Raw genomic sequence first — 14,535 nt, 5'->3', positions numbered from 1 at the left:
CCTTTGCTTAGTGCCCCACGGGGTTTCCCCCTTCTACTTGCTTAATTGCTTAAAGTAGAGTGCAAAGAAGGAAACCACTGGCGGTACATTTCTTAAGAGGCACCACTAGCTCAATAAATAAAGGTGATTTAAATAATAAAATGTTAATTCACATGTCAAAGATCTCTTTGTACACAACATTTCTTGTGTAGATCTTTCTATCATTTTTTACAATGTTTCCGTACTTGCAACATTGAGAAAATCCTTTCTTGCCATGGTCAAATCGATTAGTTTCTAACTTGAAGTTTAAGGACTGACAGTGTTCACATTTAATATTCATGTCACCAGAGGAATGCTCAAAAATTAAAGTTTCTCCGCTTGAAACTGTTTTAATCCTTTTTGTGTTTCGGTCAGCATTACTCTGTCGTTTTTTTTGCATTTCTCTCCTGCCTTTGTTCAAGGGACTCATTTTGTTGAGACAGGCTTTTTTGTCTTGCATCTGAGGCAAGCCTTGTTTCTCTATGCTCATCAGTCTCATTTTGCCTAGAAAGACGCATTTGCTCTGTGACTGAAGCAAGCCTTGTCTTTCTCTGCTCAGTGGTTTCTTTTTGTTGAGAAAGCCGTTTTTGTGCAGCTTTAGCTCCTTTTCTCTCCTCTTCAGTGCTCTATTTTCTAGGAGGCATTCTTAAAAGAAATTATGTTAAGACGTAGTTTTTATGTAAAACAGATGATTGCCAATGCAAACAAATGTTCACCTTCCCCCTGACACGCTCAATTTGTGTTCAGCCTTAAATTGTTTCAAAAGCAGATGATTGCCAATGCAAACAAATGTTCGCCTTCCCCCTGACCCGCTCAATTTGTGTTCAGCCGTGGCAACTTCTCCCCATTGGCTAGTACAGTTACGCAAGCAACCAATAAGCTATTGGCGACAAACAGACACTTAAGCCACATATAATAAAGATAATCTTGGGTACATGTGAATGTGACCTTATGTGGAAATAGTAAAACTTGCATATGTAATTAGTTAAGAAGAGGTCATACTGGAGTAGATGGGCCCTAAATCTAATGATTAGTGGCCTCCTAATAATAAGACACAGAAATACAGACACACAGGAGAGAAGTCTATGTGACAACAGAGGCAGAGCCTGGAATGATGCAACTGCAAGCCAAAGGACACCAAGGATTGCTGGCAACCACCAAAAGCCAGGAAGAAGCAAGCAAGGATGCTTTCCTGGAGCGTTCAGAGGAGCACTGCCCTGCCGACATCTTGATTTCCAACCTCCATACTAGATGCTTGAGAGAAGTCCCATGTTCTGTTGTTTTAAGCCACTGAATGTGTGGTAATTGGTTATAGCAACCCTAGAAAACAAAAATATCAGGTAATTCCTGAGTGAAAAGATGATGTACACATTTTATTACTTGTTCTCATAAAAGTTGAAGTTCTATTTTATGGAGAAATGTTCCTTAGTACACTTGGAATCACACTCATTTAATAATATTACACTTTAAAAATAATGCGGTATTATTTAAAAGTTAGATTTATATCAAATTATAGTACGTAAAATAATATGCTAAATACCCTGAAAGAACTCACCATCAGACACTCACGTTCAGCAGAAACAATTGGAAGGCAGTTCATCATTCCTATATAGCAAATTTTCAGGAATAAAAGTAGCCAAGTAGTGTGACATTCTTATTACCTCTTAACCCTCCACCTTTACTTTAAAACTTTTGCTCTTCTCTTATTAAATTAACTATTATCTGGACCTGCTAGAATTGACAAAATGAAGTCCCATTTTGAACAAAATGCTTTTTGTTCCCTGTAAAGTAAAAACTTAGCAGAAAACTCTAAGCATGAGAAAGTTGGAGTTCCCTTTTATTTGCAGTCTTTATCAAGCAAATAATATTCATATTTCAAATTATGCAAATAAGCATTTACATGATAAATCATAATTGCTCTCAGACAGCTGTTTATAATTGGGTAAATGAGACACACTTTTAAATTGTCTAAATACATACTTACCCATGTTTACATATTTATGCACTAGACTGTAAGTGTTCTAAATCAGCTGTTCCCATCTATTGTGTCTAATAACAGACAAAAGGAAGAGAACTTCTTTGTACAAACAGCAAAATCCCTTTTAACTTGCCCTGAGATTAAAAGGCTTGCCAGTTCTCTCAGACAAGGGCTGACTTCTCTCCATATACCCCTTGCCCATGACATTTCACAATACCTCAAACAGGAAATGATTTTATATCAATTTGGTGGGATGGGAAATTAATTCTGATTCATATTCTTATCTGACTAGATATCCTTGTGGCAAAGAAGAAACATGTTCCTACTAATGGACTGTTTTCCTACATAAAACGGCCAATTGTCTTATATTTAGCACTATAGTCTTATGTCAATAAAATAAGTCAACAGGTATTTCTTTTGAGAACACAGCAGAAATACAGAGTGTGGTATCTCTCCTGGAGAAGATGGAATGAAGGCATTTGAAATGTTCTGAGAGCAATTAAAAGGGAAGGCAGACAGTGTTTAGCTAAAGGAGCTTAGAAAACCAAAGAAGGGGTAGGATGTACGGCCTTGGATGAGGTGGCCTGGGTTTTGAAGACCCTGGGAGCTGGCTCGCTTCCTCTTGTGCAGTGAGGACTGTCTTGTTGCCATTTGGCAGCCATAGATGAGCAACACAGGACAAATGGACAACCTTCTCCCTATCACATTCACAAGCAGCTGCCCGGGAAAACCTGGGACTGGATGTGAGAAACAACCATGAAGGGAAACAGAGCCGTCTCTTCTCTATTTCTTATAGTTGGTGAATTCTACCCTTAAAAAAATGAAATCTCATTGATTTCCCTTTGGTTTCTTGAAGTAGTCAACATCTGCCTTGTTTCTGGTCCTCACCAAGCAAATGCATTTGTTTCCAATTTATCTAATGCAGTCCATCCATGGTGCTTTGTATGTGCTAAGGGAAGAATTTTACCACAAGTTGCCCTGGCTGGATTAAGAAGACAGAAATGGGCCTGACCTGCAGTGGCGCAGTGGGTAAAGCATCAACCTGGAACGTTGAGGTCGCGGGTTCGAAACCCTGGGCTTGCCTGGTCAAGGCACATATGGGAGTTGATGCTTCCTGCTCCTCACCCTTCTCTCTCTCTTTCTAAAATGAATAAATAAAATAAAATAAAATAAAATAAAGAAGATACATAAATAAGACTGAAATGGTGCTTCAGGGTTCACACTCTGCCATTGGGGACAACAACCACCTTTGCCTGCAGAGACTGGAGAGCCAGGAGCAGCTTGCCAGCCTGAGGCCAAACTGCAGGGTCTGAGTGACGACGGTGAACTTACGGAAATCTCTTCCGTAGCAGCTTTTCCCTCATTCTGTTAGAAGAGCTTCGTCAGGGACTTGAGATGCAGGGTTGCTGGAGCAGAAAGAGCCCCCGATTAGGAAAATATGTGATCCACATCGAACTGTGAGATGCTGGGCAAGCCACTCACCCTTTCTCTGAGCCTCAGTTTCTTCTCCTGTGAACTAGATAGAGGCACTTCAGTTCTGTGGCTGATGATCCTAAACTTATAGCACAGCTCCCAGCAGCTCTGAGTGTAAAACTCAGCCTTTCCACAGGTATCACACCTCCCCAAGATAGCTTATTCTTACCAACAATTGTCACAATTAATTTAGCACCTGCTAACTGTGGACAAGTACCCTGACAGGCCCTTTACATAAAATATTTTATTAATCCTCACAATACCCCTAAGAACTATTATTTCCATTACAGAGATAAGAAACTGTGACTCTCAGAGATGACAAAAGTTGACCCAGGTCATTCAGGCTTTATTGGATGAACCAGACTTCAAACCCAGATCTGGTTCTTTCTGTCTGATCCCCAAAGCCAATGCATACTAAAAAAAAAATTAGATTGCTTTTTCTGAACTATGTCTTATGCTTTCCTGGATCAGCCTCCATACTAGCTCAGCACCTGCTATTCATGAGTTACATATATATTTGTGGATTACAAGTTTCTCAAAATTTCTGCTTCTTGAAGGACTTGTATGCTACTGATAATAAGGCTGGGTGGGTGGGCAGCTTTGTAGTGGAGAGTGGAAGGGGGTTACATATCTGTGCAATGAAATTGACTCTAGTTAGTGCTTACTCACACTCATTTAGCCTTCTGGATCGACTAGGAGTGAGACTGATGAACTTCTGCCATGTGGGTTGTATTAGGAGGTAGAGAATTGGCTGTGGATACAATCATGGCATGGAACAGAAATAAGAAAGTTCCCTCCACCGTGGCTCCCTCCTGAGCAGGACTCTCGGTGGCTGGCCTGCCCCCCCACCCCCAACTCCAAGTCTCTGTCCCCAGAATTGACTCGGACCACCTTGGGTGGTCGCTCCCATGGCCATTATGCACGTGCTGCTTTCTGCCTGTTGACATTAGGGGACCTGCCCCCACCTTCCCTTTGTTTCACTCTCCATTTAAGACACATTTGTTCTCACTGACTTTTAACTGGTTTTCAATGTATGTTCATTGCTGGGGTGAGTTATCTTTTTTAAAAAAATGCAACTTACAAAGGGTTTCCGTGCTGCCCAATTAGCATTGTTAAGCTGTTTAGAAACAAACATAATTTAGACCAGATGCAATCACACTCTGCTAGTCACTGAGATGCTGCTCAGAAGCAAGTCACAACTGGATTTCTAGAAATCAGCCTCTGTTCCCTACAAGCACTTTGAAAAGACTGCAGGCCTTCAAGTTTCCTAACTGGTATCTGACAAAACCACTCTTCCTTCTCTCCACTTCCTGGTGTTGCTCCTCCAGAGGCGATCCAATCAACTCTGCCGTGGGCATCCTTTAAACACCTCCATCTAGCTGGTAAAAACCATGGCAGGATGGAGACAGTGACCACTAAGTTGAAACAAGCATTCACTCTCTCATTTTCCCTTCCCTTTATTTAAAAAAATTTTTTTTAAATTTATTCATTTTATAAAGAAGAGAGAGAGAGAGAGAGAGACAGACAGACAGAATGAAGAAGGGGAGGAGCAGGAAGTATCAACTCCCATATGTGCCTTGACCGGGCAAGCCCAGGGTTTTGAACCAGAGACCTCAGTGTTCCAGGTCGATGCTTTATCCACTGCGCCACCGCAGGCCAGGCTCCCTCCCTTCTTCCCTCCCTTCGCCTACCCTTCTACAACTTCTCAGTACAAACACCTCTGTAGTGACGCTAGCAGGTTTCCCTCCATGCTGCCTGCCTGTTGGGGATGCTCTTGTGACAAATCAGCTGATGTGAGAATCAGGACACTGCTAGGATTTGAATATGAAAAAATTTCAATAATGGAAAATAAGTGTGCATCATAAAAAGAGATATTCACGTACTTTTCCTAGTGGTTCTATGAAAGAAATGATTAAGATGATAACTCATGAAACCTGGGTGGTTTTTATTTTAATTTTATTTTAGAAGCAACCAGAAGGCCAAATTCAGCACCTACTAATTACATTGTATAACCCTCTGCATTTTGGCATCTGAGCATTCACAAAGTTTGCCATTTTTAATAATTATTTTAATGACATGTAAGAAATAAAACATCTAACTATAGGCATATGTATTATTTCTTTGATTTTCCCTTTTGCTTAAAATAAAAAGGGTGTGTTTCTTTTTTGTAAGTGGCCAAAGACAAAGAAGCAACTAAAGTCTAATGTGTGACTATCCTTTTTTTTTCTCACACCACAAACCACTCAAACTGCTGAAGAAAAAAAACTGTGTTTCAATTACGTATCCAAAAAATGTGTATGTCCTGATGCCATAGCCATTCAGGAATATATCAATCTACTTTTTATAAACTAATTTTATTTGAGCTGGTAATGAAAATAAGCAATGGGAATATACTGTGTCAGATGCAGGGGTCTCTACAGTTGGCTTATGTGGACCATGGACAGCAAAGCTGGAAATAGACTTCATGGAACTATGGGGTACTGACCTAGGATTGATTATAAATTAAACAAAAACTTGAAAAGAAGGTGGAATAAAGAAAATAATACAAGTTTTGTATATAATATAATACAATTTTTCAATATTAGTTTTCAAGATAAGCAAAGCACTCTTTCTTAAATGCTTCAGGTTTATGTTACCAAATAAAATGTTATTTAAAAAAATTTTTTTAAAGAATATTTATTGACTTCAGCAGGAGAGGAGGGAGAGAGACAGGAACATTGAGCTGTTCCTGTATGTGCCCTGACCGGGGATCGAACCGGTAACCTCTGTGCTTCGAAATGACCATTTAACCAACCGAGCTGACCAGCCAGAGCAATAAAATGTTATTTTAAGGATAATCCAAAGACAGTTTAGGCTAGATACTGTTAAACGAAAGAAACTTGTTTAGTAGGAGAAAACCTTTTTTCACTTAATTAAAGGTCATCACCAATTAAAAAATACAAACATAATGAAGATGACTTTATTATCTTGGGGATATTCAAGCTATCATTAAAAATCTCATCTTAAAACATACAGCTATATCACATATAGTTGTGTTAGGTACATAAAATACCACATATATTTTAGAATCAGAATTTCCTTGAAGTCATTACTTAATTGTTTTCCTAACTTGAATAAGCCCAATTTATGGGTATTAAGATTCAGAGCAAGCCAAATAGAACAATAAATGTTTCAAGAAATTCTAAACATTGTTCTTCATACCCTGTTGTTAAGATAAAGCTAAACCCCAAACGCCCAGTGTTGAGCTTTGTCATTTATATATTTGCCTGATGTCTCCAGAGGTATAGTTTCCATGGTAAGCTCCCTGTGCACAGGAAGCAGGGTAGTGGAATGTCTCCTTCCAATGAAGAACTTTTCACTGAACAGTGATAAAGGCCAATAACCTCCTTCTCACAAATGATTGAAAAACAGAACACGAAGGACATTTTTATTTTGTTTTGTTTCCTTTGTGTGGCATGTGACTTTAGTGCAAATACCCATTTAATCAAGAATACAAAGACAGCCACCTTTGCTGGCTAAAGAGTTTCCAGAGACTGCAGCAAACATATACAGCTTTTACTTTTTTGTGAGAAAATTCCCGCTGGTTGTCATTTCATGCTCCTGTTGTGCATTTTGCCTTCTCTTGGAAGAGGGAAAAACATGTTTCCAAAGGAGTATTTAAGAGTAAACTAAACAGAATCTAGAAAATCTTGAAATGCTTTAAAAAGCTTAAGGGTAGCTACTGTCATTTACATTTTTAAAATTTGAGATATAATTGACATATAATATTGTATTAGATTTAAGTGTACAACATAATGATATAAAGGAAAATGATTACCAGAATTAGTTTAGTTTATATTCTTCACCTCACAGTTACAATTTTTTGTGAGTGCTCTTAGCGACTTTCAAATATAAATATTGTTAACTACAGTCACTGTTGTCTATTACATCCCCAGGGCTTATTAATCTTATAACTGGAAGCTATTGTCATAAGTTTTTAGAATTATAAAGACTTTGGGAAAAGAATATAAAAGCCCTGATTGACTGGAACTTTCTGGTTCATGCATTTTGTTTTTTCTCTTCGAGTTGAGATAAATTGAACCTGTAGCTCTAAACAGCACAGGCTGTTTTTCTCTCACCTTTTAATCATTCTTTTCTAATACCTTGTATTATAATAGACTTCTTACTCCTCTTTAGGTCCTCTTCATTCTTCCTTCTAATTTCTTCAGTTCTAGAACTGTCACTGTCTATGTGCTCTCTAGTCTCTCCTTAAGCTTTGCTTCTTCTGGGTAATCTGTCCTGACTCTGGGTGCAGTAACAAGTGTGAGGGCACATGGCAACCTTCTCAAACGAATGACACATTTTATATTTTATTACTACTGCTATCATCACCACTAATAAGAAAATGAAATGTTTGATCCTTTAGCCCTCTGAGATGCTGAGCTCCTTGTCTTCACCAAATATTTACAAATACTTTTCCAGAATAACAACTGGTTTGGTGTCTGAGTTGCTGTCAAGTAAGACAGAAACAGTATCTCACTTTAATAATGCAACCCTTTTAAAATTCCAAAGTTAATCTCAAATAAAGCCAAGCTATAAGAAAAGGGGGCCTCACTTTGGGTAATTTCAGAAAAAGGACTAACTGGCCGATCTGAAGTCCTGCTGGTCGTAGCTGGCCCTGCAGGCAGGCCTGCGAGGTCCTGGGGCGAGTGCCAGCAACGTGCTCCTGGGGCCGTCCACTCTGTCACATCTATATACGACATGGAATGTATCTGTATGCAACATGAAGTGGGACTTAGGGCCTGAACCTTTACTGTGGAAATATCAATAAGGACCTCATGTTATAGAAATTATATTTATAACAGTCAAGCAAATGAATATAAATTGGTCCCTTCAAAATAAAACATTAGACAAAAATGAGAAGTTCAGCTCTGGACAAGTAAGATTAGGCACCCTCCCCAAGGTGGGCTGGTAGGTTTATTCCAATAACTGATACTCCATGCTATCACAGCTAGTCTTATTATACCATTGTAAGGTAAGGAAAATAACAGAAATATTTAATAAGCTAAATTAAAAATTTTTTAAGTTATTTGCTGGTTCTTTAGGAAGTGGAGACTACAGATATTTAACAAAGTACATTTACTTTTTACTTCATTGAACCATTTTATCTTAGGCTTTTTTTTCATGTATATTCCTAAAAAACTAAATAAACATATTAAGAAAGAAAAAATTTTTCTCCCAAAGATCAAAAACAATAACCAAGAGTCCATGTATAGTCAATATTTTAAAGAATTTCAGGTGGTATCTTTCAAATCTTGTCATTTGACATTAAACAATAAAACCTAAAGCCCATTTTAAAGATGTACTAAATTCCCAGTCTGAAAGTAATTGCTGTCCTTGTCCTGTGTGTATATGTCACCAGCACAACTAAGACAATCACAGCCAAGCCTGGACCACCACCAAGCAATCGATTATTAGCCATTAAAAGGGAAATGTTTACTTATTCATGGCAACTAGTTTTCAGAAAGAAAGGCAAAAGGTCTGATTCTAAATGTTGCCTTTTCTTTCCATCCTAAAGCTGATCAAGATAATGCAGTTCTTTTTGGAAGTGTCAAATGCCCATTTTTATTTTCCTTTTGCTGTTTTAACCAGAATACTGATAAAGAGGGAAGAGCAGTTGCTATGAGGCAAAGAAAAATGTCCTGGCAGTTGAGGGCCCTCCATCTATCAAGGGGAATTTGCAATGTTGCCGCTCTTCAATACTGTATAGATTTGCAGGGTTTTGTGAAACACTTAACCAAAATGGAAGGATTTAAAAACAGAATGTAAGATATAGATGTAATCATTTTTTTAAAAAAAGAATCAAGATACTTTAGTTTTATTTCAGAAATTTCTACCTTAAATTCTTAGGCACACAGCAGTGATGATCATCTCGGATAATACTTTTGAAAGGATGATTAGTGCTGACTGCTTAAATATATTCACTACAGCACAGATGCCTAAAGATTAAAAACTCTTACTGGGATTGAGATGAAAAGTACCTCCAATTACAGGGAAACAAACACTTAGATAATTAATAATACTCACAAGCTATGTTCAGTTGCAAAATAAGTGTCCACAACACTAAACAATATTTTAGTAACTGGAAAGATATGCAGTTTATTTACTTGTGACTCTAAGAATCTCCTATGAATTGGAGGCAATTTATATAAATATATCCAATATGTATAAAACTTAATATCTTGACAACTTTTTCTGTTGACCCAATATGAAAACAATTTTCTCCTTTCATGTCCTTGAATTCATCTGATGTGAAGAGGCAATAAAGAAAGCGTCTTTCTCTAATAATTCTGGCCTTCTACCCCTTTTCCCCCACTTCTCCAGAAGGCACACAGTTTAAATGAAACAACTTCTTGGAGCCCCGAGGTCCTGACTCTTGAAGATAATTTAGACAAAGCCCTAAAGCAGCGTTGAGAGGAAGAATGAACCAGCACAAAGGTGCCTATGAAAGAAGGGAGAATCCCAGAAGAAGTGGGGGAAGTTGCAGTGCTTTCTAGAAGCAGGAGTTAGTTTCCCTGGGATATTCCAAACACAAACTGCAGTCTGGGAACACTGTTCCCAGGTCAGGGAAGGGGAGGCTAGAATTCATATTCGGAGCTCATCTCAGAGCAAGGTTCTCCCCAGAGCATAACTGCTAGATGAGGGATGTATCTCCTCTTTGGGAGCCAAATACTAAGAGTAAAAGCAAATATTTGATGCTGAAGAGCTCTTAAGAACTGAAGAGTGCCATTTACTTATTTCTACATGTCAGTGAGGCTTAGGATGTTAAATAGATTAAAAGGCTAAGAGAGGTCAGTCACTCCAGGAAAGACCCCTCTTTTACTTCTTCTAACTTGGTTCTCTCTCCAAAATTGTTATCTAACCCACCCCTCTCTTGTGGAGAATCCGTTGGAAATTCAAAAATGGCACATCCTCTCCTAGAACATTCTGGAGAATATGAAGTCAGAGTCCTGGGGATAAGAGTTTCAGAACAAGAGACTAATACAATGAAGATGATTTCAGAAAAATTCCAGAGATGTGGAATCATGAGACTAGTGTGGTTCTTAGAAGTCTTCAAATCTGTTCTCCTCTGTTTCAGATGGTTAAATAAAAGAGGTTCAGATGAAGGAGGTGATTAGAGCTAGTTAGGGACAGATCTGGGATGACAACCAACTCCCAGGCCAGAGCTGCTTCTGCCTGACAATGCATGGAAGTTCTGCCTAAGCTGGGACTCTGTCCTACAGCTTCCCTAGGACAGCCTTCGTCAGTCATCTCCTTCCACCTCTCTCTGGAGATGGGCTGGCCGAGACGCCAGGCATGGAACTCTAACCAAAGGAAGTCCCCAAGGACCTGGGATCTGACCGGCCTCTCGGATGCTGGAGCGTAGGTGCTGAGGCGTGGTGGGTGCCAGGTTTCCAGCTTCTGCCGCACCCTCCCCCTTTTTGTGTTCCTCCCCCACTGGACTACCCCCGGTTCCCTTCTCCTCCCCATCTCAGAGAGGACAGCTAAGTCATTTCAATTTAATCTTATTTTAAAAGACATAACTAATAAATCTATTGCCGGCACCGCGGAGACACGGCCAGCAGAGTCGATCTTGCTCCCAATCCCATTGAACCCCATTGAAAACCATGACAACACAGGACAAGCTCTGATTTATCCCTGCGCGCTAAAGTGCATTGTTGAGCAAGCGTCAATCACGCATTATTTTGTACTGAACAAATGCAAAATCTTGACTAGAACAAATGCTTCCAACAGGTCCGGGGCGTCGAGCTCCATTTCCCCTTTGTCAGTGGCCTAGCGGTTGGCCTGGATTGGATTGCCTCCGCCGGACCACCCAGCGCGCTGCGCAGCCCGGGGCGCCTAGGGCACGCTTGACAGGGAAGCTGCTAGGGAGGATGCGCTTGGCCCAGCGGCGCCACAGCAACTGCACGGGAGCCAGGTCCGAGTCCAGCTCAGGTGGCCCAGGCCACCCAAGTGCCGCGCCCCTCACAAAATTTAACAACCAAAACCCCCAACCACTGGCTGCCAGAGGAGAGGCAGCTGAAAATGCGCTCGCTGAGCAACAGACTGAAGAGCAGCCGAGTCGAAACCGTGGGCCATCAAAATGTATCCATTCCGGCGGTTCTTCGTGCCTTCTACATTGAGCATTTCCCTGGGTTGGGCTGTGGGGACTAGAAGATTTTGGAGAAAGCCCGGGCAGGTTGTCTTCTGTTCATCTAATTCTCCCAATCCGTCCATTACCTGATCAGGCCCAGCAGGTGCCACAAAGCGAGGAGTCTCGGCGAAGGCCTGCTCTTGAGCAGACGCCGCATTGCCGGCACTATGCATAACATTTAGGCCAAGGAGCCGGCGCTCACAAGTGGCGCCAGAGGGTCTAGAGACCCCAAAGAGGCCGCAAAGTGCTCATAGGCCGCCCTGTAAAACGGGGCTGCCCGTGAATTCTAAAGCGCGCTGGGGCTCAACTCTGAGGAGTGCGCAACGGACAGCGGCCATGCAGAGATGGGCCAACAGGTCAGGCACTTCGGAATGAATTGCTTGGTCGGTATGGAAAAACGGGGCAAGCCAGGACTCCCTGGATGTTTCCAGCCTCCTCAACACCCCTGAAGTTGTGGGAGACGTTTGGGGTATGAGGAGGCTTCTAGCGGCCCTTAAAACCTTTGGCCCAGATGCTGGCGGGGCCAGGCCATTCCTCTGTGCCCATCTGAAACTTTTTGTCTCTGAGGCCTTAGGAACCTAACCAAAAAGAGAGAGTGCACCAGTTTTAACGCCGTCTTATAAATCACTTTCCGGATAATTGCAGGAAACAGACACTTTAGCAAATAAGCTCGAGGAATAAGTAAACAGAGAATAAATTCCTGGGTGCTCATAAACTTATACAAGCCACCCCATCCATCCCGGAGCTCCTGCGGGGCCAGGCCCTGTGTCAGCCAAAAGGAGGAAGCTGGGATGGGCAGGCGGGTGATGGCCACCTCTTGCCACCCAAGATGTTATTCATCGGTAACAATCCCCATTATCTGTTCCCACTTCGGGCTAATCAGACAGAATTGCTAATGCCGAGGGTAGCTTCCGGCTGCCTCTGGGAGGTAACGGGGAGCCGAGGGGCGGGGGACGGGGCGGGGCAGAGGTGGCACCTTCTGGGCTTTCCGGGGCTTCGATCCAGCACTCATTCAGGTACTTAACACCCTGGAAACCCGGACCTCGCCTTTCAAAGCGTCCCGGGTGGGAAAAGCTGTTTATATAGACTGGGATGCTGCTGTAAACGCGCTAATACCTCGGCAGCCAGCGCATGGCGTGCGCCTCTTACAACCATCAGTAGAAGCGGCTTCCCCAGCCGCCCCTCGGTTCCCAGTCTTACTTGACCCTGGCCTCCCTCTCCTCCTAGGCCATGACCACCTCTGGACGCCTCAGCTTCACCGTGCGCAGTCTCCTTGATTTACCCGAGCAGGACACGCAGCACCTGCGGAGGCGGAAGCCCGAGCTATGCGCCCTGGGTCCCGGGCGCTGCGCCACCTGGCTGGAATCCGAGCGCGGCCCTTACGCGTGTGAGTGAGCGGAGGACCGCGGCGGGGGTGGAAGGGGCGCGCAGAATCCAACGCCCGACCCACGTTGGGTTGTATTTTTTTCAGTGTTCTTTCCCTGTCCTCAAACCCCTATGCGTAACCCAGGCGACACATCCTGAGAGCAGATCCCTGCGCCTGGCTCTAACGCCAGGTACTTGGGCTTCTGTTTCCAGGGGTCAGAATGTTTAAATATTTAAGCAAGGCCTTTAAATGCTTTAAAACGCGGCCACGTTCGCCAGCCCTTCGGTGTGGGATGGGCAGCATCGACGAACTCAGCTCTCCTGGATTTAAGGTTTTGCAAATCTTGGCAAACTGTAGTGCACTCGACCCAAAGGTGGCTCGTGTTAGTGAGCCAGCTTGCGGTAAATCCACCTGCCAGCCCGGCGACCAGTGTGGATTTGTTTTAAGGGAGACCCGAATGGGTTTCTCTTGGGGGCGCGGTCTGAGGTTGTGGTATAAAAGGTCATTGAATTCAGAGAGGCGGGTGTCCAGATGTGGGCCCAGGGAAGGAAACTGCCTCACCCCAGAAGCTGCCGGGCAGTGGTGCGTCCTCCGGCCGGTAGCTGGGCGCCCGCGCGCGGGAAGCAGCTGGCGTGCAGAGGGGTTCGCGCCTCACCAGGCCGTGTCTCCTTTGCCGTCCTCAGCCTCGGACGAGAGCAGCGCAGAGACCAGCCTGCCCAACTTGTCGCAGCGGCCGCCCGCTCAGCCTGCGTCTCCGGGCTCGGAACCCGGGAAGAGGAAGAAGCGGCGGGTGCTGTTCTCCAAGGCGCAGACACTGGAGCTGGAGCGGCGCTTCAGGCAGCAGCGCTATTTGTCGGCGCCGGAGCGTGAGCAGCTGGCGCGCCTGCTGCGCCTCACGCCCACGCAGGTCAAAATCTGGTTCCAGAACCATCGCTATAAGCTGAAGCGCACGCGAGTCCCGGGCACCGCGGAGTCGCCGGACTCGGCAGCCGCAGCCGAGCTGCATGCGGCGCCCGGCCTGATGCGCCGCGTGATGGTGCCGGTGCTGGTGCGTGACGGGCAGCCGAGCGGCGGCAGCCGCGAAGTGGGCGCGGTCGCGGCCCGGGACGAAAACGGCGTGACCCCAGCGGCCGCTTGTCCTCTACCCAGCTACGCCACCTTCAGGCCGGGCTCGGCGCTTGGCCTTTTCCCAGCCTACCAGCACTTAGCGTCCCCCTCCCTAGTCTCTTGGAACTGGTGAGGCAGCTTCGGGGCGCGGAAACTGGGACCGCCCCAGACTTTGTAGTGCGCTCTGCGGCGGGAGGATTGGAACCGGAGGGCTGGAGCGCTCCCCGGGCTCGCCTCTTGGCCGGCCCAACGTCCTTGGACGCCGGAGTCCCCTGTCTAGCTCTCGATCTGCCAGCGCGCAAGAAACTTTCGCCAAAATGTCCTCCGTCCATCTCCTCTTCCCTCGAATTCCAGACCCAGAGCTAGATTTTTATTGCTTGAACTTTATTTGTATAATTTTAAAAATAGCTATTTGTATGG

At 43.8% G+C, this 14,535-nt stretch overlaps 1 protein-coding gene across 1 annotated transcript; it reads left to right on the top strand.

Annotated features, from left to right (window-relative positions):
• Positions 1-12,872: 12,872 nt before the first annotated feature.
• Positions 12,873-14,248, top strand: NKX2-8 (NK2 homeobox 8). The gene is made up of 2 exons (XM_066272191.1): positions 12,873-13,029; positions 13,692-14,248. The coding sequence occupies exons 1-2, from the start codon at positions 12,873-12,875 to the stop codon at positions 14,246-14,248; spliced, it is 714 nt and encodes a 237-aa protein (XP_066128288.1).
• The last annotated feature ends 287 nt before the right edge of the window (positions 14,249-14,535 follow it).

This window comes from Saccopteryx bilineata, chromosome 4 (genome assembly GCF_036850765.1).
Source record: "Saccopteryx bilineata isolate mSacBil1 chromosome 4, mSacBil1_pri_phased_curated, whole genome shotgun sequence".
NCBI lineage: Eukaryota > Metazoa > Chordata > Mammalia > Chiroptera > Emballonuridae > Saccopteryx > Saccopteryx bilineata.
Note: the sequence above shows the minus strand (reverse complement) of the source record. Positions and strands in the feature narration are given on the sequence as shown.